The sequence below is a fragment of the Coptis chinensis genome, chromosome 8 (genome assembly GCF_015680905.1).
Source record: "Coptis chinensis isolate HL-2020 chromosome 8, ASM1568090v1, whole genome shotgun sequence".
Lineage (NCBI taxonomy): Eukaryota > Viridiplantae > Streptophyta > Magnoliopsida > Ranunculales > Ranunculaceae > Coptis > Coptis chinensis.
In genome coordinates, this window is record NC_141463.1 from 10280233 (window position 1) to 10304067 (window position 23835).

The 23835-nt window shown below is 36.2% G+C and overlaps 1 protein-coding gene across 2 annotated transcripts; it reads left to right on the forward strand.

The window, feature by feature from the left end:
* The first annotated feature begins 14765 nt into the window (after positions 1-14765).
* Positions 14766-23835, forward strand: LOC147479859 (calcium sensing receptor, chloroplastic-like). 2 transcript variants are annotated; one of them, XM_086580411.1, is made up of 6 exons: positions 14766-15093; positions 15177-15401; positions 22293-22485; positions 22644-22785; positions 23150-23281; positions 23411-23682. In XM_086580411.1, the coding sequence occupies exons 1-6, from the start codon at positions 14896-14898 to the stop codon at positions 23637-23639; spliced, it is 1119 nt and encodes a 372-aa protein (XP_086436537.1). In that variant the 5' UTR covers positions 14766-14895; the 3' UTR covers positions 23640-23682. The 2 variants fall into 2 exon arrangements, with proteins under 2 accessions (XP_086436537.1, XP_086436538.1); XM_086580412.1 differs by lacking the exon at positions 23411-23682 and adding an exon at positions 23747-23835 and having other exon boundaries at positions 14769-15093.

Sequence of the window (23835 nt, forward strand, 5' to 3'; positions counted from 1 at the left end):
TTGGCTAAACAGTTTAAGGGATGAGCTATAAATATGAGTTGGTTTAGTTCGAGATTCTTGAATAGGCTAAAGGAGAAGCCAAAAGACTATCATATTGGTGAGGAGTCGATCCAAGAATATGTACATGCCTTCCTCTTCTACTTTGTTGCTGCGGTATTATTCGGATACTCTGATAGTTTTTTACGTATTGGGTGGATGGCCGTTGTCTCAAACGTAGAGAGGATGTGGGATTATAACTGGGGTCAATCCATCTTGGCTTACCTTTACCGCTGGCTAGACCTCGCAGTTGAGACGAAAGTGGCTAAAGGCAATTTGTGCGACTTTGTTTATATATTAATATTGTATTTTATCTATTGATTTAGTATTGGTGGTACGAACATTTTTGTGTAATGCATCCTGTGTTGAAGAGGTTGGAAGAGAATGAGACTCATGACCTGATTCCACGTATTCAAGCATGGGGGATTCATCGTAGGCAGAGGGGGTATGGGAATCTATTGCATAATATTCATAACACTCGTCAACAGATTGAGCTTTTAGGAGCTACCCGAATTGAGTGGCAACCCTGGGCCGAGTCCTTCATATTTCAGACCCCTTATGCGCATACTCCAGATGTTTCAGAGAACACTGAGTACCGTAGACTATCCTATATGTGTCATAGAGCAATATTTCTTTCTCAGCGGCGAGTGATACTTATAGGGTCAGTAACTGCATAGTACCTTGGGGACAAATGTTGGCGTCAAGTATTTGGAGAGATTGTTATACCTTACCCACCACCCATAGATATGACAGTCTCTGATATTCTTCCTGCAACTCTTGCACACTATAGAGCAAGCCCAAATGACTGGCCAGACGCAGCGGCTTTCAGTTTTACGGGATACTATAACTTGTATTGGAAGAGGGTTGGTCGAGGTCTCTTGCTAGATAGGTGCGTTATAACGTGGCACCAATTTTGAAGGGGTTACTTACGAAACATTGAGGCCTGACATTCATTTCCTAGAAGGAGTGGAGTTGCCACAGTCACAGCCCAGGGTGTTTCATGATATTGAGATGCCGCAAAGAACTCCACAGATATTTGATGAGTCTAACCTTTGGCACTGGAGCATGATTAATTCTCAGGGGCAAGAGATAAGCATACCTATTCCACCAGCAAATGCTGTATTGGTCACAGATTTGTCAGAACAGTTTGAGCAGTTAGCCATGGTTAGTATGATTTAAATTTATTCATGATTTGTTATTATTATTCACTATAACATGTAACATGCATTTGTTTTGTTAAATAGGAGGAAGCAATGTCGGAGCTCCTTAACTACAGCTCTCTCAGTTATGCCATACGTGCGTTGTTCATGGAGTCCTTTCGTCAAAGTTTTGAGTACTTACAACAAGAGCGAAATCGAACTTTGCAGCTTCAGAGACATGTGCAAGAGTTGGAGAATGCTGGAAGTGCCACACCTCAAGCTCAAGCTCAACCAGCGAGGCGACAACAACGTAGGGGGGAGAGCTCTTTAACCGAGCCTTCTCGTAGGGGGAGGAGGTCTCAGTAGATATTTTTTTCTAGTTTGTAATAATTGTGCGCCATTACTTGTAATATGGCATTTGGGATTGTTGTTTGTAATGACTTCTTTATTAGCAGGTTTATATTGATGAGTTTTGGATATGAATATGTTAATAAAAGAAAGGAGGTTATGGCAAAAAAAATTCAAGAATTATAAGTTAATTTTTTTTACCAAGTTTCTGTGTTAGACTTGGGTGTTTTTCAAGATTGTTGTTTGTCTTATTTATTATTTCCAAAGTATACTGTATAATTTGCATTTCAGGAAATATAAGTTGCATTTCACTCATTTCCTATATCTTGGTTTTGACAAGAAATTTTTCAGGAATATCACTCATTTTTTCAGGTTTGGTTATGACAGGTACTGTAGTGTAAACTGAGACGGAATGTAACATCCAAAATCCATGCCTTTGCGCCTTTCTCTCATTCAATACATTGGAATTATTGATGGTGGCCCATAAATTGGAATTATTGAGGATACATTTGGATAAAATGTGTTGTCACTTGGAGAGTGAACAAAAATCTGATCAAATGTGTTGTCAATTGGAGAGGACCAAACTCTAACTATCACATGTGACCTTACCTTTAATATTTCGTTTTACTCTTCTTTCTTTTAGATCAAACATACAAACAGCCATCTTCTTCCCCATAACCAAGCTAAAAATTGAAAAAATGTCTAGAGAAGATAGAATTGCATTCAACCACCGTCTTCTAGTTTTACTGGGTCGTCTTCTGGTACTTCCGTTAAAGATGACTACATGAAAAAAGTAAGAGATGAGCATAATGATATGATGAGGTGAAGGAGGAGGAGGAGGTTGCCGTTATTATCCACTGCTGGGGCATTAATGACTCAAGCAACCATTGAAGATGTGGATACAGACAAACGCGGTGGATCTGTGATGGGCAGAGAATATACGTTTAGAGATGGTGGTGATTTCAGTAAACAAAAGATACTGAGGGATTACTTCACAACACCTTGTAGGTGACCTCCTCATAAGTTTAGGCGAAGGTACAGGATGAGTCAAGAGCTTTTTACGTATATGTTGAAAATTGTTGCTGGATTCGACGACTATTTCAAAGACAAGGTGGATGGAAAAGGTCAGCAAGCAACTTCTGGGTTGCAGAAGGGATTAGCTGCAGTTGAACAATTAGCAACTGGTTGTTCATCTGATTCAACGGATCAGCATTTTCAAATTGGAGATTCCACAGCAGCTATATCTATTAAGCGTTGGTGCAAGGCAATAATCACGGAGTTTGAGGAAAAGTACTTGAGACGACCAACTGAGGCAGACACTGCTCGGATATTAGCTGAAAATGCGGCAAAGGATTTTCCAGGAATGCTTGGTACAATCGACTGTATGCACTGGGTGTGGAAGAATTGTCCAACTGGATGGGCTGGAACACATGTAGGGTACAAGAAGGAACCAACTTTGGTACTTGAAGTTGTTACAGACAAATATTGTTGGATCTGGCATTGCTTCTTCGGCTTACCAGGTTCGCATAATGACATTAACATGCTTCATCATTCTCATATTTTTGAATCATTAGAGCAAGGTGAGGCTCCTGCTATTGCATTTAATGTGAATGGTAATGGATACGATATGGGATATTATCTTGCTGATGGTATTTACCCAAAATGGGGCACATTTGTTCAAGCCATTCGTTATCCAAGAAATAAGCATGGAAAGATCTTTACTCAACGTCAAGGAGCTGCAAGAAAAGATATTGAAAGGACGTTTGGAGTTTTGCAGGCACAATGACATATTATTAAGGCTTCTGCGCGTTGTCATAGTGTTGTTATTCTTGGAGACATAATGAAAGCATGCATTATAATGCATAATATGATTGTTAAGAATGAAAGTGCAAGTGGAGTGTGGAATTGGAAAGCAGGTTAGAGGAAAGAAACAATACCTGTGCTCTTTCAAGAAGATGATGGTTATCATTTTGTATATCAGATGATTCAAGAAAGAAATAAAATCAGAAATGAAGTTACACATACTAATCTTCAAAAGGACTTAGTTGATGTAACACCCCGAGACCCATCACACATCCCGAGGACGTGGAGATGAATCTCGAGGCAGTCACTATCCCAATTCTATTGAAATTTCGGCGGAGTTTCCTTTGTTTTATCGATGTTTCGTATACGAAAAACCTGTCATAAAACCTGGACATTTCATAATTCATCCTTCCAACAACCATATATACACAAACTAACTTCATACGCAACAGTGATGTACAACTATATCCACAAAAGGCTTAAGTGTAACTATTACTCCAATACATTGTTTAGTATATCAAAATGAACTAGCTCTCTATATATACAACAAAAGAATGAACTAGACTCTATACAACCCAAAATGAACTTGACTCTGCCCCTCGTCAAGCATGGGGGAAACCATCCAAATCCCCATAACCATCCTCACTAGTGGTAGGGAAAGCCTCCTCTGCAGCTGGTTCGGCTAAAATGTTAATGTAGGATGAGCAAACAACTATGCCCAGTAGAAACGCACATAACCAATAAATAGTCTACTTATAGCAAAACATTTAAAACATGCAGGTTTTCCATAATAATAATCCAAATATCGTGACTATATAATAAATCACTAACTAGTATAAATCATATCGGCATGCTTCTTTAATACTAAAAATAGATTTTTCACAATCATCATACAACAACTATTGTCATTTGATCCTATTAGAATGGTGAGGGCACGGTGGTACTCACCCGATCCACAGCATATCTGGGTTCAAGATACTTTCGGTGTGAACCATGCACCATTGTTTTCCTTATTTTACCGGCAAGGAGCTGAAATGCCGTTGTTATGTTCGTACACACAAAATCCCCAAAGCTTTTAGGGCTCAGGTGGGCCCTGTGACCACGACCCCCATACGGGCTGTCACCTAACTTACGGTGGTCAACCGTTCGACGACTGCAGACTGCTCAGGATCCTGACACACATTCAGGAGTAAACTAAACTCTCACTCCTCGCGTCTAAACCTCATCGAGGTAACATGTAACCTCACACAAGCTAAGCACCATACAGCGTGACGCGTACAAGCATGGTTATCTAGAAAAAGTAGAAAAGGAATTCCCGGACTACATCCTGTGATGCATCCCTTTAAAGATGGCCCACCATCTCGAAAAGTGTACACCACAGTTGGAATCCTAGAGCGAACTGCCATCTCCAGAAATGCGACAACAGTTCCTTCTTTATAGGAATTCACCAATTCTTTTCCAAATTCCCTCATGATAAGAATAGTACTATATACTCGTATTACCGTTTATCTCAAAATACTATAATTACATATTTAGTTTTCCATTTTAAACTACTGTCTTGTATGTGTGAGTTCCTGGATTTCCAACCGTCGATTCTATACAATTAACCTATGACTCCCAAACGGGCCAGTCATAGTAAATGACAACTGATGATTCCCAAACGGCGAATCATCGAAAATAACAACAACCATATCCATGGAGCAATCCAGAACCTCACACATAGTTACAAACAATCGGGTAATCCATACCCACATAGAAAAATCCATCTCTATTTCTCCTTCCTGAGACAAGAGACGATCAACCCTTCCCAAAACCAGTTTTGCTCTTTTAACAAAAGAAAAAAAAAAATCCCCCTGCTACCCAAATTTCGCAAAACTCATTTTTCATCCAAAAGCTATTTATATCTCTAGTTTTTATCAAGGAAAAATACAAATGAAAAACATGAATATCACATATACATGCATGGTTGATAAGTAAACTATCTTTTCCAATTTAAAACACTCAAATCATGCATGAAAATAAGCATGCTATATTTTGGTATATAAGTTCCTACCTTAGCAAGCTCTGTTTCTCCTTGAATCCCACTTAACCGAATCCACTCGTATTTACTCCTATAACACCATATATATACGTAGGTTATTAGAACTTATAAAAATAACGAGAACTCTTATCTAACGTAAGCCGAGAAAAAATCTCGACGCTAAGAATTTGGTTTCAGGTGATTTTTTTCCTCTAACTACAGTTAGCAGAGCTACAGGCCATTTCTAGCACTGTTCCTCTGACAGACCTCTATAGTCCATTTACAGCCATTGTAGGACCTTATGCCAACACCAATCCTATCCATTCCAAATTCCAACTATAACAAATTCCACACCCTTCGATTCATATTAAATCTAGCAATAATTACAAGTGTGCTCCTTCCCAATCGTTCATTAATCGACCTAATCCTAAACAAGTATATAACTAACATAAATTCTCTAAAATAGATTAAATATATCGAAATCCTTACCAAGTCAGTAAGAATAGCTCCTTAGCTTTCTACTCCACCAATTTCGCTCAACTCTAGCTTCTCCAAACTGCTACTGCCGAAATTCAACACCCCCAATTCAATCAATTTCATCAATATACTCTCAAGCTATCGAAATTGAATCTATATATTAACTTGAGACGAAATTAAACTCACCTCTTACTGTGATACGCCGAAATTCCAAGTAATTTCGAATCCCCACATTCGCATTTAGTGTTTCTAAGGATTGGGTGTGAGAAATTTGGGTTTGGATCAATGAAATTGGGCGAATTTGGGTTTTCTCTTTCTTAGGTTTTCAAAGTAGCGAAATTGGAGAAGAAATTGGTGCGATAAATTTGGTTGGTGCGATTTTGTTTTGTGCGATTTTTCTAAAGTTTGGTAAAAAGGACCATCCTACCCTTACCTGGTAATTTGCTATCCAACAAGGTTTTGATCACCCGCCTCGCAAGGTAGGCTTCAAGTTTTGCGATCTGATGATAAAGAATTTCGTCGTCGAATGACTTGTCCAGTTCTACAGTTTCCGGGTTTATAGGCGACAGACTCTTATTGACTATTCAATTAATTAGTTATGCGCACACGAATTTGCTATGTATCGAATTATTTTATCACTTATTATTTATCTTCTTTTTTCGATCTTCGTATATTCTAAGTAACCAGTGATATGAAACCTTAGAATTTTTCAAGTGGTTTACCTGAACTAACTTGGTTCCTCGGTCGGTGTTAAATTAATTTACGTTACGTCATGGTAAACGTCTATCTGACTGGCCACGTATGCAATCGTCCCTAAGGTTCGAGTGTCTTTTACTAATTTACCCTTAATAAGAATTCAGGACTTTACAGTTGAGCATGTTTTTAATTGGACTGGTATTGAAGAAATAGCAGTACCAATTTATGATCCAAATTGGTCAGATCCAGAGGAGGGAGAAGGAGAGGAAAATTAAAATGGAAATGAAAGTGTATTTCCTATGTATTTCCTAATGTTAACTATGAAGTTCCAAAGTATTTCCTATGTATTTCCTAATGTATCTCCTATGTAATTCCAAGAAGTTCTTATGCGTTTTATGAGTTGTGTTTTAATGAACTATATTACAATGTATTTTAATTTTATTGGTAATTGTATTTCTATGAAAATAATTATATTGGAAAGAACATACATAATGCATTAATTAAAAAAAACATTGAAATTAAAATACATAGTTCATTAATTAAAAATATAGTGAAATTAAAATACATAGTGCATTAATTAAAAAGACAGTGAAATTAAAATACATAGTGCATTAATTAAAATAAAATACTAGATATTACATAATCTTAGTTAGAGCTAGAACCACCTCTAGCCCTTGCCCATTCAGCACGTATTTCAGTTTGTTGTTGCTCAATTATAAAAGCGGTATCGAAATGGAGGACACTTGTATCAGTCGCTAAAATCTTAACTTCATATTGCATCTTTTGAAGCCGATTTTTTTCCAATTGAACTTGATTTTTTTCCATTTGAATCCGATTTTTTTCTTCTCTTACCATTACAGTTTTTTGACCATATGCAAGCTCCCTTTCCCTAAGTTCTAAGCACTTTTGTGTTTCATTTGCATCATTTACAAATGTATCCTCCAAACGTGTAAAGTAACCCTCCAACATACCAACTGATTTTTCTTGGTTCCTCTTGGACTTGGCTTTCTTCGATCCAAGAGGACGCTCAATTTCTTGAGAACCCTCCAATTCAACTCCACTAACACTTGGTGAATTAGATGTTGAATCTTCACCGTCACTTTTGCGACCTTTTCCCTTTGTGGGGCGGCTTGACCTTATCTCAAAAACGCTACTCCACTTTGGATTATCCTTAAGTATAACATAACAATGATCAAATGAAAAAGACGATTTTTCTTGTTGTTGGTATGTCATCCTTGCCTCGGACAACTAAAAAATAAAATGGTGGTAATTAGACTAAAATAATCACTAAGACTAAGATAATTAAACTAAAATAATAATTAAACTAAGATAATAATTAGACTAAGACTAAGATAATTAGACTAAGACTAAAATGGAAATAATAATTAGACTAAGATAATTAGACTAAGACGGAAATAATTATACTAAGACTAAGATAATCAATAATTGACAAATCGACGAAGTTGTAATTACCCGACTTTGTATTGTTGTACCACTTGCATGTCGAGCCTCTACCGCATTCACAATTGCAACAAACTTGTTCATCATCTTCAAAATATATTTTCATCTACCGCTAATTGAATCGGAAGACCTATCTGACCCACATGTTTGATTGAACTCGTTTGTTATACGATTCCAAAATCCTTTTGCATTTTGGAAAGCACTAACAATTGAGTCTTCACTAATTTTTGTCCAAGCAAGACATAGAGCTTGATCTTCGGACATGCTAAAGTGACTCTTTGTTTTTGCTTGAGTGCTACCACTTGCTTGAGATGTTTGAGATGTCATTTGATTTTTTTTTTTTTTTTTTTTTTTTTTTTTTTTTTTTTTTTTTTGAACTGATTTTGAAGAAGAAGAAATATGATTGTTGGAAGTGAGTGTGAGTTGTAATGGAACAAATGTTGTATATATACCAAAGTTTTTATTTTTGACCGTTCTGACTTTCTGGCCGTTAGTGAACTAGCCGTTAGGACTCCGGACGGGATGTTAGATTCCGTCTGGAAAAAAAATATATAGCGAGACGGGATGTTAGATTCCGTCTGCTGAGTTTTGTAATCCATACAGAATCCAACATCCCGTCCGAAGATATCAAGTCAGGCACTATTTCGGTTGAAGGTTTCACCTTGGTTTTAACTTGGGAAAATAGTCACCAGTTATTCACCTTTGCATTAGGCACTGCTTTTCCACAAAATAGAGGTGACTATTTTCACAAACCCCCCATTTTCACCTGCATTGGGAATGCTCTTAGAGGTAGATTTTTCATTTGGAGTCGCTATAAAATGGAATTCATATTGACTGAATACAAATGCCTATATGCACTGTATTGAGTGCATTCAAATCTTGACTACTGATTGAGTAGAACATTGTGATGTCTGATGATGTTAAAGCCTCAAGGGAAGGGCCTTTCCTGTTACGTAAGGACCAAAATTTTCTTTTGGTTTCAGTGAAAATTTGAAATACAATGTCCAATGATCGATCGTACAAATGAATGATAATTTTCGATGGACTCGAGATCTCTACAACCGGTACAGAGATCATCTCTGTAACCGTGTTATCTCTCCGTTGATCCGAATCCGAGATGTGTGTGAGCCTCGATACCTGTGTGTGTACTCCGAGATGTGTGTGTGTGCCGAGATAGGAGATGTGTGTGTGGTACAGAGATCAATCTCTGTACCCGGTTATAGAGGAACCGGACTCATTTTCGATTAATAAAAGAGTGAAGATATCATAAAGATTGAAACATATTCTGATAATTCAAATAAACAACATCGCCTGTTAAGCCTTTTTCATAGACTAGGAAGCTAGTAGAAACATTATCCTTAAATTAAAACCACATGCAATAAACGTACTTCTAGTCAATGGATAAGTATAATACTATACGCACAAACTATTCTGATAAATAACTTTACTGCATTACATAGAATGCCAAAGCAAAGAAGCACCAAAGAATGCAAGTAGACCCTGAATTGAATGCTGCTGCACCCTTTTCCATTGCTCTTGATGGAGCAATCTCACTCAGGTCTTGAGCATATATACTGCGTTCGAGGACAAAACAATGGTTAAAATGAATAACACGGTGAGCACCAACGTAAGTTGAAAAAAATCCATTGCTTAAAATTACCCTAATCATAAAACGAGCTAAGGGAAAGGGGTTTATATAGAGGTGACAATCGATCTAGCTTCAAGACAATAATCAAGTTATTTTTATTGTAAAACCCTTATGGATAACTAAATGGGAGGTTCCAGAACATGTCTATTACAGATTTTGTGTACTTTCTCATCAATACAAAATTATGCTTACTGAGAAAAAAAAAAAAATGTAACAGTAAATTGGGAAGCTAAAGAGCTACCTTCTTGGGACCCAACTGGAATTTTTATTTGGGATGGGTATTGGGTAAGTGGTATCGAGTGTGTAGAAATCGAGATGTGGTGGACAGATTTTGTTGGTATTTTTATTTTTATTTTTATTTTCGATAATCTAATTTTATTTTATTTTTTGCATTGGAACACAGATTTTTTACACTGGCACTGAAATTTTCGTTTATATGTGAATGCGCATTGGGATGTAAGGGACAAAGATCAGGCCAAGAGTCGTTCATCCATTTGTGCTTCTCAACGGTTTTGACTGTGCTTTAGCCTTAAGCGGTTTTGACTGTGCTTTAGCCTTAAGCAACTGTTGGTTTTCCTAGCTAGTTTCGTTGAAATGTCAAGATATTTGCCATGTCCACCGGTGCTTAATTTGGACCAATAATACCCTGGCAAAGTCTGTAATGTGGATTGAATCCGGGCTGAAACTAACTATTAAGCCCAATCTTAAATTTGGTGTTATTACGGGCTAGGCCAATTTGTATATAATATTGGAATGGGCTAGTTTTCTACACCAGACTGCCCTCTTGAAAAGCCTAATAGACAAGTGACAAGTGTGTATAACAGGGAGTGACTCTTGGAGCATTTCCAATGCAGTTGGATATGGTGAGAATGTGATTTTATTCACCTCTTTATGGTTTAAAATCTTTACCCAATGCAAAGGTGAATATCTCGGTGACTATTTTCCCAAGTTAAAACGAGGGTGAGACCTTCAACTGAGATAGTGGCTGAGTTGTGAACTTCGGACGGGATGTTGGATTCCATCTCGTGTATTTTTTTTAAAAAAAATCGGTTTTTTTTTTTTCAGACGGGATGTTGGATTCCATCTTGCGTGTTTTCGACTTTTTTTTCAGTTTTTTTTTATAAAACTTCAGACGGGATGTTTCATTCCGTCCGGCGCGTTTTTTCGATTTTTACATTCAGACGGAATCTAACATCCCGTCCAAGATTATTTTTCACATTTACATTGGGCGCAGCCTCATCTTGCTTTTCACCAAAACGGTGGAAAAAAAGGGAAATACTACCTACGTGGAGGTGAATATTTGTGACTTACATTGGGAATGCTCTTAGAGTCTCAGGGACAAATCGGCGGAAAAAGTAACTCTCAACACCACCTCTATTTTTTTAATCACTTACAAGGATCGGGTAAACAAAAGTTCAAATATACCTTTGACACGAAATAAAAAACGGCTCGGGTATATGAAAGATCAAGTATACCCCTGATGAAAAATAATAAACGTTCTGGCCCAACCGAAATAACCCGGTGTATATAGTTGTTCATACCTATGAACAATCATTGTTCACACGTCAACATAATGTATTATCAGTAAGAGCACCTATTGGAGTATAAACAATTATTGTTCATATATTAACACTGTTCATATTTCAACATGAGTTATGAATATTTATTGTTCATACCTATTTGAGGTGTTAACAATCACTATTCATATCTCAATATAAACTATAAACAATCATTGTTCGTATAAACAATTATTATTCATATATATTTGGGATATAAATAATCACTATTCATACCTCATCATAAGCTATGAACAATCACTGTTCATATCTCAACATAATATATGATTAATAAAAACACATACTGAAGTATGAACAATCATTGATCATACATATTTTGGGTCATTGTTCATACATCAATATAGTGTATGAGATATATTCACCTATTTGGGTATAAACAATCACCAAATTTATCTGTTTTATAAATATAACATAGAAGGGCGAAATTGGTATTTAAAAAAAATATGTTTTATATCTATAATAAGGTAAAACAAATATTTAAAAAATAAATAAATAAGCCGGGCCAACTTATTATTTTGTCTTTGAGAGTTACTAAAATTGAAACACCAATTTTGTGGGTTATTTAATGGTGGAATTTGTTGTTGTGTGTTACTAAAAAAAACAAGAAATTGGTCCACACGACCAATTTTGAGCCAAAATCACTCTAGAGGACAGCCTATTTTAGAAATCACTCACAAAACCAAATTCCCCATTTTAATCATTCACGGACCTAGTCTTTTAATTAAAATAACCCTCAAGGACAAAATAAATTGGCCCGGTCCGTTTTATTTTATTTTATTCCCACTTTTACCCTTCAAATTATCCTTTGCTATTTTATAAGAAAACCCCCACTAAAATTCTCTTATTCTCACGGTCTGTTTTTCTCCTTCCCAAGAATAGTCTCACTGAAAATAGAGAAAATTGTGATGGCAATCTCAGGTGATTTAAGGGTATGTGCAATAAAATAAGAAGATCTAGTTCTAACTCACCTTAGGAAGGGCTAAAACTCAATTTGTGCTTTCCCTGATTCACCTCTCTTTGTAAGTGTCTATATTTTTATTCTATTGTTTGGGGTTATTTATTTTATTGTTTTAATGATTGGCTATGTGTGATTTGGATCTTTAGCTCAAATGGCCGAGCACTTTGGAGATATCCAAAGGTGATGGTGGTTCGATTCCACCAAGATCGTCTAAAATTTTAACATTAATCAAACAAGAAATCAAGTGTGTAATGTGATTAATTTTCAACTTGAACGACACTTCCAAAAGAAGTTCCTGAAATTCAATTCCAAAAGAAGTTCATAGCCCAAAAAAAGTTCATAGTTGTTGAGGTATGAACAATCATTGTTCATAGTCCAATAGGGGTATGATTAGTGATTGTTCATAGTCCAATAGATATAAACAATGATTGTTTATAATCCAATAAGGGTATGAACAATGATTCTTCATATAGTCCAATAGGGGTAATGATTCTTCATAGTCTAATAGGTATAAACAATGATTGTTCATAGTCCAATAAGGGTACGAACAATGATTGTTCAGTGTGAACAATGATTCTTCATAGTCCAATAAGTATGAACAATGATTAATATTGTTCATTTTTTTTTACTGTAGAGCATGTATTGTTCATACCTACTTTAATATGAACACATATTGTTCATATCTGTTTTGGGTTCATATTTTTTTTGGGTATGAACACGTATTGTTCATACCTAAAGTAGTTATGAACAATCAATGTTCATATCTGTTTTGGGTATGAACATTGATTGTTCATATCTGTTTTGAGTAAATATCTTTTTTGACTAATGGTTATTTCTTATGTTTTTTGAAGAGCAATCGCTTGGTTAGATGAAATTTTATAAATACAGGGTGTTCTAGTTGAAGATCTTCTATTTGATAGAGAAATTGATCATCAAATAAATTTAGTTCATTTCACAATTGGATTATGAATAATGATTGTTCATAGTCATGAGCTATGAATATTCTTTATTCATACCACAATTGGACTATGAACATTGATTGTTCATAGTTCGGTAGCTATGAACAATCATAGTCATGAGCTATGAACATTTTTTTTTGCTTGGTAAGTTGAATTTCTATTAAGAAAAGGTGTAAAATACAATAAAAGAAAAGGAAAAAGAAAAATAAAGGGAGACTCATGTTCATAATTGGGGGTATGAACATTTATGATTCATCCCTGCTTAAAGGTATGAACAATGAGTGTTCATAGCTCCAATAGGAATGAACACACTTTGTTCATACTCTAGTAGGTATGAACAATCATTGCTCGTATTTTACAATAGGTATGAACAATGAGTGTTCATACACCAAGGTATATTGCAAGGCCGTCCCTAAGTTTTCAATGGCCCTGTGCAAATAACAAAATGTGGCCCTCTTCCAGTCTTCCATCAATACAAAATGGATCATCGAAATATTGCTCTTCTCGCATTTTTAGTTGCAAAATCATCAATGATACTTTCAAAGTTAATTTTTTAAAAAAATTCATTTTCAATAGATATTACCACTAGCTCATTTAGTCTTTTTTGTGACATAGTCGATCTAAGATATGACTTCAATCATTTTAATTTTGAAAAACTTATTTCTACAGACGCGACAGTAACGGGAACAGTCAACAAAATTCTATAAGCTATTATTTGAAGAAAAATCAAAAGTTAGGTGAATAAGTAATTGAGATTAATCAAAGTGAAAACTAATACAAATCTACAATTGTAAATAAATAAATTTTGAGAACGAGAGGATACTAGATGATCAGAAGGTAAATGAGTTTTTTTTTTTTTTACTCTTTCTTTTGTATTTGAGTAATTAAGAGGCAACTCAAGCAACAATTAATTGGAGTGATTTTCCAAAAGAAAACGTTATTAATTAGAGAGAGAGATATCTGGCCGTTGAGAAGATCTCCTCATTTATTATATCTCTTATTTCTTTTCTTTTTTACGAAAATAATTAATGAGGAAAGAGAATATGAATGGACATTTCGGTTGTTTATTGTGAAATTTCCGGTTTTTTGGGCTTTTGGTTGCTTTGGGATTTTGATTTGCCAAATAGGCATTTTCACCTAAACATATTTTTTAAGGCCTTACATATTCGGGGCTTGTGCGGTCGCCCACATGACACCTGCTCAGGCCGGGCCTGATATATTGTTCATACTATATACACGGGGTTAGGGGTATACTTGTTCTTTCATATATTAGAGCCGTTTTTTTATTTCGCGGTCAATAGTATACTTGAACTTTCATCTATCCGGTCGTTAAGAGTGATTAAAAAAAAAAAAAAAAGTAGTGTTTGAGTTACTTTTTCGGGAGATTTGTCCTGGAGAGTCTCTCAATTTTGAAGTGTCCTCTATACGTAGAGTTGCTTTGGCCCGAAATTGTTCCTCAAGAGTCAAGACTACGTTTTTTGTGTGTTAACTATAATCAACACCAATTACCAATTGATTGGAATCTGGATCAAATAAAAAAAGTCAAACATGATATCCAATATTGCACGTGTACATGTGCGCCAATGCCAACCCAAAAGAGGCCACGACAACTAAATGCAAAATATGAATCATGCTGACAGGAATCCATCACTATCCCAGAAATTCATGTAACATTATTAATTGTCTTATTCTATTTTTCATTGATTCAAAACTTGTTACAATGCCAAAGCTAACAGCTCCACCTCAGTGTCACTTGGTTGGTGGTAAAGAAAAATGGCTATTAGAGCAATACCAACATCTAGGCCTTCAACATTTCTCACACCAAGAGCTTCTTCTGTTCCAAACCATATATCAAAACTGCAATATAAAACCATAAGCACATCGACAACTATCTCTACTGTTACACTTCTCACAACTCCAAAAGATGCCAATGCATTGTCCAAAGATGAAATCATCACAACTCTCACTAAGGTAAATATAGTTTACTTATTCTCATTATTTCAGTTTACTCACATGTCCATCTTACAATTTTGTCATTTTTTTGTTTTTTATAGGTGGAGAGTGCGATCAATCAAGTTCAAGAAGTGAGCACTGGCGTTTTGGATTTTTCTAAGAATGTTATTCAAGGATTTAACAGATTAGTATTGCCTATCTTGCAAAAATCTGGTGATCAAGTAGTGAAGATTGCTGAACCAGTTATTGAAGTGGCTTCTAAGAAGACCCAAGAAGCAATTGAGATCTCTGGCATTGATACAGAGCCAATCCACAAATTTGTTGAGGTTTTACTTTTTTTCTTTTTATTATCCATCCATGATTTTTCTTCATAATGATCCTATTTTAGCTATTTACTTCAAGTTAATTATTTCTTGATTGCGTATAACTCTTGGATAAAATATGGATACCCAAATTGTTATTCATCTATAATCCTTTATATATATTTGTGATTCTACTACACAGACTACCGCCTCACCACGATAGTGTATACGCACAAGATGAATAGGAAAGAATAGATAACGACACTACTGTTTCTTGGAAAACAGTAATAGGGAGAGAAGGAGAATGACAATAAAACAAAAGAAGCACAAATAAATTACTTACAGATTCAATAATGCAAAGGAAAGATAATCAAGTCTAGTGTTAGACACTATGTCCTTAAGACAATATTGCCCTGCTAATGTGCTTACGGTTCTTGTGACAATTTGTCTCCCAGGATACAATGATCTACCATGTAGAAGAAGCACTTCAATCTACACGTCTGTCGAACCAAAGTTATGCTTGTACTCCCACAGCGAAAACTTAGAAGAAAGTAGATAAACATAAATGAATGGTGAGTGTCAATTGGTGTATGCTATGGATGCATGGATTTTGCTAGTTTTCCCGAAGGCATTTGGACGTTGCCTTTATATAGGTGTTAGCCTGACTATCCAAGAGTTGTGATGTCTCTTTGAAAAGGTTTGGAGACCTTTTGATCAGGCATTGTGTATGCTAAGACACTAACTTGAATGGACACTGCAATGTTTCAAAAGGTTGTGTCTGTTAGAGACATTTCAAACAGACATCAAACCTCTTTGAACCGCCACTTGTTTATTTCATCCACTTCTGCACAAGTAGTTACATAACTACCTAGAACTGCCAAGTTGGCTGCAAGAGTGACACATACATTGTAGTTTCAGTTTTTTCCATTCAAATATCCAACATCCCCCACATGAATGAAAAATGCAATAAATCATTGAGAGTACAAATAGAATTGGAGCTGCATCGAGATAGGTACCTTGTGGATTTGAACCTTCCCTAGTGAAAACTATCTGATTTACTGGCTATTTTCAGTGTACTTGAAGCATTGAACTGTTAACCGTTTATGTAAACCAAGACAACAAAATTCACACATCTCCAATTCTTACATATTTGGTTTTCGGTTGTGTTCATTTTGGCCTTGAACATTCCTGGATTCACGAGTGCTTTAGAGAATTTTAGCCGTAGAAATTCTCATAGAAGCGGCCCCTTCTTCACTTGTATAGGTGATTCCTATTAAGAGTACCCTGCTATACTCCACTTTTAGAACAAGATATAGGTAATCATTAAAAGCATAGCTTATCCTAAAATGCTATTGGCAACACTACCATGTCATAGGAATAGGTAGGGGAGATAATCTCCATAGTGCTACAATTGAGTCATTCACAATTCGGTTGTCCCATTGAACCTAGATCTTGGGATCTCCAGTCAGCTAGGTTGGGTTGCTATCATGTTAACTCTTAATACATAGGCTTTATACCCATTTCCCTCGACAAGCAGTTTGTTAAACCTTTTGTTAGCGGATCCGCAAGATTGTCCTTAGACTTCACATAATCAATGGAGATAACTCCATTTGAGAGCAACTGTTTTATGGTGTTGTGTCTACGACGTATATGTCGTGACTTACCATTGTAAATATGATTGTATGCCCTAGCAATTGCTGATTGACTATCGCAATGGATACATATTGCAGGCGTTGGCTTTCGCCACATTAGAATATCCTCTATAAAATGGCGTAACCATTCTTCTTCTTCTTCTGCTTTATCTAATGCAATAAATTCTAACTCCATCGTGGATCGGTATATACAAGTTTGTTTTGAGGGTTTCCATGAGATGGCCGCACCTCCAAGCATAAACACGTAATCACTAGTGGATTTCGACTCCTCGGTGTCAGATATCCAGTTGGCATCACTATAACCCTCAATTACAGCTGGATATCGAGTATAGTGTAAACCATAGTTCAATGTATATCTCAGATATTGTAAAACCCTCACTAATGCTTTCCAGTGTACACTTGGATTACTAGTAATATCTACTCAGTTTACTTACCGAGTATGCAATGTCCGGTCTAGTACAATTCATCACGTACATGAGACTGCCTATTATTTGGGAATACTCTAGCTGAGATATTGTCTTACCGTCATTCTTACACAAATGAAGGTTAAGATCCACAGGTGTTCTTGCCGGACTACAATCGAACTTATTAAATCTCTTAAGCACTTTTTCAATATAATGTGATTGAGATAAAATAAGTCATTCAGATGTTCCAGTGATTTTAATCCCTAGTATAACATCTGCAAGGCCTAAGTCCTTCATTTCAAACTTACTACTTAACATTCTCTTTGTAGACTTTATGATATCCTTATTGCTACCCATGATAAGCATATCGTCTACATAGAGACAAACAATGACATATGCATTATTAATGCATTTGATGTAGACACACTTGTCACATTCATTAATTCTAAATACATTTGACAACATTATATTATCAAATTTCTCATGCCATTGTTTTGGCGCTTGTTTTAATCCATAGAGGGATTTCACAAGTCGACACACTTTCTTTTCTTGACCTTTGACTATGAAACCTTCTGGTTGTTTCATATAAATCTCTTCATTTAGACATTTAGTTCACCATTCAAAAAGGTGGTTTTAACATCCATCTGATGAATCTCAAGATTATATAATGCCGCAATAGCAATTAACATTCTAATGGATGCTATTCTCGTTACAAGTGAATAAGTATCAAAATAGTCCAAGCCTTCTGTTTGCTGAAATCCCTTGGCAACAAGTCTGGCCTTGTACTTGTCAGTGGAACCGCCAGGCTTCATTTTACGCGTGAATATCCATTTGTAATCTATGGTTTTGTTTCCTGGTGGAAGGTCCACCAATTCCCAAGTATGGTTTCATATAATGGACTCAATCTCACTATTTATTGCCTCTTTCTAGTAAGGAGCTTCCGGGGTAGAAATGGGGCTTCCTTATAGGTTTGAAGTTCATTTTCTAACAAATAAGTCAGAAAATCAGGACCAAAAGACTTAGAGTCTTCACTCTCTTGCTGCATTTAGGCTCATCATCGTGATCCAATGAATCATTATTTTGATTACTACTAGATGCCATATCATGATTTCTCCTACGAGAACTCATATCAAGAGTTTGTTTACAGGGAAAAAATTTCTCAAAAAATTATGCATCTCTTGCTTCCAAAATGGTGTTCGCATGTACATCATTAATTTCAGATTTATGCACAAGGAAGCGATACGCACTGCTATTGTTTGCATAGCCTATAAAAATGCAATCAACTGTTTTAGGTCCTAACTTAGTCCTTTTAGGAACTGGAACAGCCACCTTTGCAAGGCACCCCCACACTTTTAAGTACTTGTAGGAAGGTTGTCTTCCTTTCCACATTTCGTAAGGTGTCTTGTTAGTTTTCTTGAGAGGCACTTTATTTAGTATATAATTTGCAGAAAGTAATGCCTCCCCCCACAAGTTCTGGGGTAAACCCGAACTGTTCAACAATGCATTTAGCATCTCTTTCAACGTCCTATTTTTCCTCTCAGCAACTCCGTTTTGCTGTGGGGAATAAGGTGCCATTGTTTGATGAATTATTCCGTGTTCGGAACAAAATTCATCAAAGATTTGCGAATCATATTCGCCACCTCTATCGGTTCTTAAAACCTTGATTTTCTTGCTTAGTTGGTTCTCCACTTCATTTTTGTAAAGTTTGAACTTCTCTAAGGCTTCATCCTTACTACTAAGCAAGTAAACATGGCAGTATCGTGTAGCATCATCTATAAAAGTGACAGTATTTTTCCCCCCTCTTGTTTGAACAAATTTGAAGTCACAAATATCACTGTAAATTAACTCTAGGGGTTCTGAGTACCTTTCAACAGATTTGAAAGGTAGTCTAGTAAATTTTGACTCTACACATACTTTACATTTAATCTGATTATTACAATTGAATGTAGGCAATAGATTTAGATTCACTAGTCTATGCATTGTAGTGTTACTAACATGGCCTAATCTCTCATGCCAAATATCATAAGACTCAAGCACATAAACAATAGAATTATTATTAATAATAGAGTCAACAGATACATTCAATTTGAAGGGCCCATTGCTCCTATATCCCTTGCCCACAAATAAACCCCCCTTAGTAAAAACAAACTTGTCAGACTCAAACACCAACTTGAAGCCCTTCTTGGTCAACAAAGATCCTGACACTAGATTCTTGCAAATATCCGGTACATGAAGTACATCATTAACAACTTTCCCATGTCCTTCAACTTTAGTAGTAGAAGAGTTCCCCATATAGAGAAGTTCACCATGTTCCACCTTTTGATATGAAGAAAAGAGATTCTTGTTGGAACATATGTGACGAGTAGCACCAGAGTCTATTCACCATTCATTGGAGTTGTTAATGAGATTAACTTCAGAAACCACAGCAGAAAGGTACATGTCGGAAACATTTGCAGTGATTGTTTCCACTTCAGTCACGTGTGCTTGAGCCGCATTGTCCTTTGTCTTGTCCTGTTTCTTACGATGTCGACATTCCTTAGCACGGTGTCCATATTTGCCACACACGCAGCAATTCCCTCTGAACTTCTTGGACTCCTTGCTTTTGGGACCATCATCAGACGCCTTCCTCTTTTTGGAGTTGGGTTTTGGCTTACCCTCCACCACATTTGCCTTGTGCTCCACAGAACTTCCACTCTTTTTCTCAGATGAGCAGTGACTTTCCTCTATCCTCAACTTGATAATCAAATCCTCAAGCTTCATTTCATTATGCTTATGCTTCAAATAGTTCTTGAAATCTTTCCATGCTGGAGGCAATTTTTCAATCGCAGCAACAACTTGGACAGATTCACTGAGAACCATACCTTCTGCATGAATTTCATGCCTGATTATTTGAAGCTCTTGCATTTGATGAATCACGCTTTTAGAGTCGACCATATGGAAATCAAGGAACCTGCCAACCACAAATTTCTTTGTGCCGGCATCCTCAGTCTTTGTATTTCTTATCCAATGACTCCCATAACTCTCTAGCTGTTTTCATCGGACTATAGACATTATATAGAGTATTGTCCAGTCCATTAAGGATATAATTCTTGCAAAGAAAATCACCCTGTTTCCAAGCATCTAATGCACCAACAGCATACACATCTGTTTCATACTCATTGATAATTGGTGAATCTTCTTGCAAAAAAATTCCCAAGTTTAGAGTAGTCAGGTAGAACAACATTTTCTGCTGCTACCTCTTAAAATCATTCCCATCAAAATTTTCAGGCTTTTCTTGATGGTTCATAGGAACATTCAGTGGAGTAGGCATGCTCACTCTAGATGCATTAGCATCTTTTGAACCATTCCCAGTTGATGCCACAGCGCCATTAGTAGGAGCATCGACGGGATTCTTTTCATTATTCAACATTTTCGACTAATACACAAAAACAGACCAATTAATATTCTAAACCGTATATAACAAATATAAAACACTATATTGTCTTAAGATTGTTATTCATCTATAATCCTTTATATATATTTGTGATTCTACTACACAAACTACCGCCTTACCACGATAGTGTATACGCACAAGATGAATAGGAAAGAATAGATAACGACACTACTGTTTCTTGGAAAACAGTAATAGGGAGAGAAGGAGAATGACAATCAAACAAAAGAAGCAAAAATAAATTACTTACAGATTCAATAATGCAAAGGAAAGATAATCGAGTCTAGTGTTAGACACTATGTCCTTAAGACAATATTACCCTGCTAATGTGCTTACGGTTCTTGTGACAATTTGTCTCCCAGGATACAATGATCTACCATGTAGAAGAAACACTTCAATTGACACGTCTGTCGAACCAAAGTTATGCTTGTACTCCCACAGCGAAAACTTGGAAGAAAGTAGGTATATAAACACAAATGAATCGTGAGTGTCAATTGGTGTATTCTATGGATGTATGGATTTTGTTAGTTTTCCCAAAGGCATTTGGACGTTGCCTTTATATAGGTGTTGGCCTGACTATCCAAGAGTTGTGATGTCTCTTTGAAAAGGTTTGGAGACCTTTCAATCAGGCATTGTGTCTGTTAAGACACTAACTTGAATGGACACTGCAATGTTTCAAAAGGTTGTGTCGGTTAGAGACATTTCAAACAGACATCAAACCTCTTTGAACCGCCACTTGTTTATTTCATCCACTTCTGCACAAGTAGTTACATAACTACCTAGAACTGCCAAGTTGGCTGCAAGAGTGACGCATATACATTCTAGTTTCAGTTTTTTCCATTCAAATATCCAACACAAATTAAATAAGTACTCCACAAATTAGAATGTGATTACTGATGAAGAATTGTTGAAAAAGTTGGAAGTGGCCCTGTTTTAGTTATACTAAAATGTAGATTCATGTACTTATAGTCTTAAAATTGATTTGATTTGATTGGATACAATTTTAGTCTAGAAACGGAGTTAGTGAAGATATGATTACATATAATTTTATGCAATCTGATGTAAACTAACAATTTAAGGAGCTGCACATGAAAGATAACCTGAGTAGAAGTTGAAGCAGTGAGAGAGATATTGGAGGTGTGATTCTCACAATGATATAACGAGGATCTTAATCTCCTAGGTGCAAGGTTATACTTCAAAGGTTTCATATATCTTCTGGTCTTCGGATTTAGAGCATTAGTTGAAGGATAAAACTTCATAAGGTTGCCGTGGACAAATGCAGCTGTAGTTGTAATATAGTAGCACAGCTACATTCTTATGTTTAGTTGTAATATAGTGATTTGATGCTATATTGGGGGTATTGCCAAAATCAGAATATTCAGTGTTATACTCAAAACCATTTCTAGGAGTTTAAATAAGTTTTTGTCAGATTGTGGGGGATATTGCGCACCTGACCATCAAAGTGATTTATGAGGTTAAACCTATTGCTTCGTCAGCATTGGAGATCATCATAAGAGCAGAGCCAATTGAGATTTTGGAGGCATCTGGAGGGTTACTTCTCAGTTATCTCCTCTTTCCGCCAATTTGGTCACTGATCTCTTTCAATTTTCGTGGTTACAAAGGTTTGTTTCTTGCAACCAGATTTCGATTGTTAATCCTTTTTTTATTGCATAACCATATTTGAATCACTATAGGTGTAAGAATCCCCTATTTGCTTCATATATATGTATTGTACACTTATGAAACTTAGGCTGCTGTTTCTGGTTTTCTTTCTCACTAGGTAAGTTAACTCCTGCACAGACCCTTGATCTGTTATCTAGACGGAATTACCATATGATCGATATCCGGTTAGAGAATGACAAGAACAATGCTGGTATTCCTCTTCTTCCTTCTAGTGCTAAAAACAAGATGATCTCAGTTCCGTAAGTGTTCCTACATTTTGTACTTGCGTCTATTCAATCATATATCTTAATTTCCTCTGGGAACGATTTTGAGAGGTGTATACTGTGAGGAAAAAGGGAGGTGATGATAAATTACTCTTGTTGCTTGGGTAATATGATGTGGCGAACATTCAAAATTTCTTATTTTTCATGGTTGCCTCTTTGAGTCTATCCTTAGGCTGGCAAGATAATGACTTAGCTTGATCTGCCTATCAACTGAATGTGTTTAGATGCATCTATAAGTCATGTACGCTGTTCATATTGCATTCATTTCTTCAATCAAATTGAACTTCTCCATTTCTTGATAAGATCCTAAAAACAAGTATACCTTAATTTGTGATTTTAGTATAGAAGAACTATCAAGCAAGATTAAAGACCTTGTCAGAAATGTAAAGAAAGCAGAAGCTGGGATAGTTGCCCTGAAAATTTCATACCTGAGGACATTCCATAGGCACTCAAACATCGTGATCATGGACTCGTGAGTCTTTCTTGACTTTCTCATTATGTTTACTTTGCAGCCTTTTCAAAGCTTATTACTCTAGCTTGATGATTGGGCACTGTGTTTATGTGTTTAATTTATACGTGTATACATCGTTGAAATACTCAGGCACTGTGATAATTCTAAAATTGTTGCAAGTGAGCTTACAAGCCTTGGCTTTAAGAACTGTTGGATCGTGGTCTGGTGGGTTCTCTGGGAGGGGGGATGGTTGCAGAGTCAGTTAGGCACAGAGCCAAATGTTTCTTCTTTGGAGTTCCTGTTACCATCTCCTGCCATTTCCCCAGAAGTCGCAGAACTTCAATCTAATGAAATGTTTCTTCCTAAGAACTCCGAATAGTTGTTGTTAACTTTTACTAATAAAAGATTGTTCACAATCTGCATTTTGGTTGTTTCTCATAACGTACCAAATTTTTTTTTTTATATTTTGTGCTGTTTGCTTGTCAGATGCTAGGAAATGAAGTTTTGAAATGTATAAGCATTAGTACTGGGCGCCAGATATGAAATTAACACGCCCGCAGCAGATTCTGTGCCAA

Coding starts and splice junctions, on each gene's coding strand:
- LOC147479859 (XM_086580411.1), top strand. CDS start 14,896: ATGGCTATTAGAGCAATACCAACATCTAGGCCTTCAACATTTCTCACA. Junction 15,094..15,176: donor TCATCACAACTCTCACTAAG/GTAAATATAGTT, acceptor TGTTTTTTATAG/GTGGAGAGTGCGATCAATCA. Junction 22,786..23,149: donor AACAAGATGATCTCAGTTCC/GTAAGTGTTCCT, acceptor TTGTGATTTTAG/TATAGAAGAACTATCAAGCA.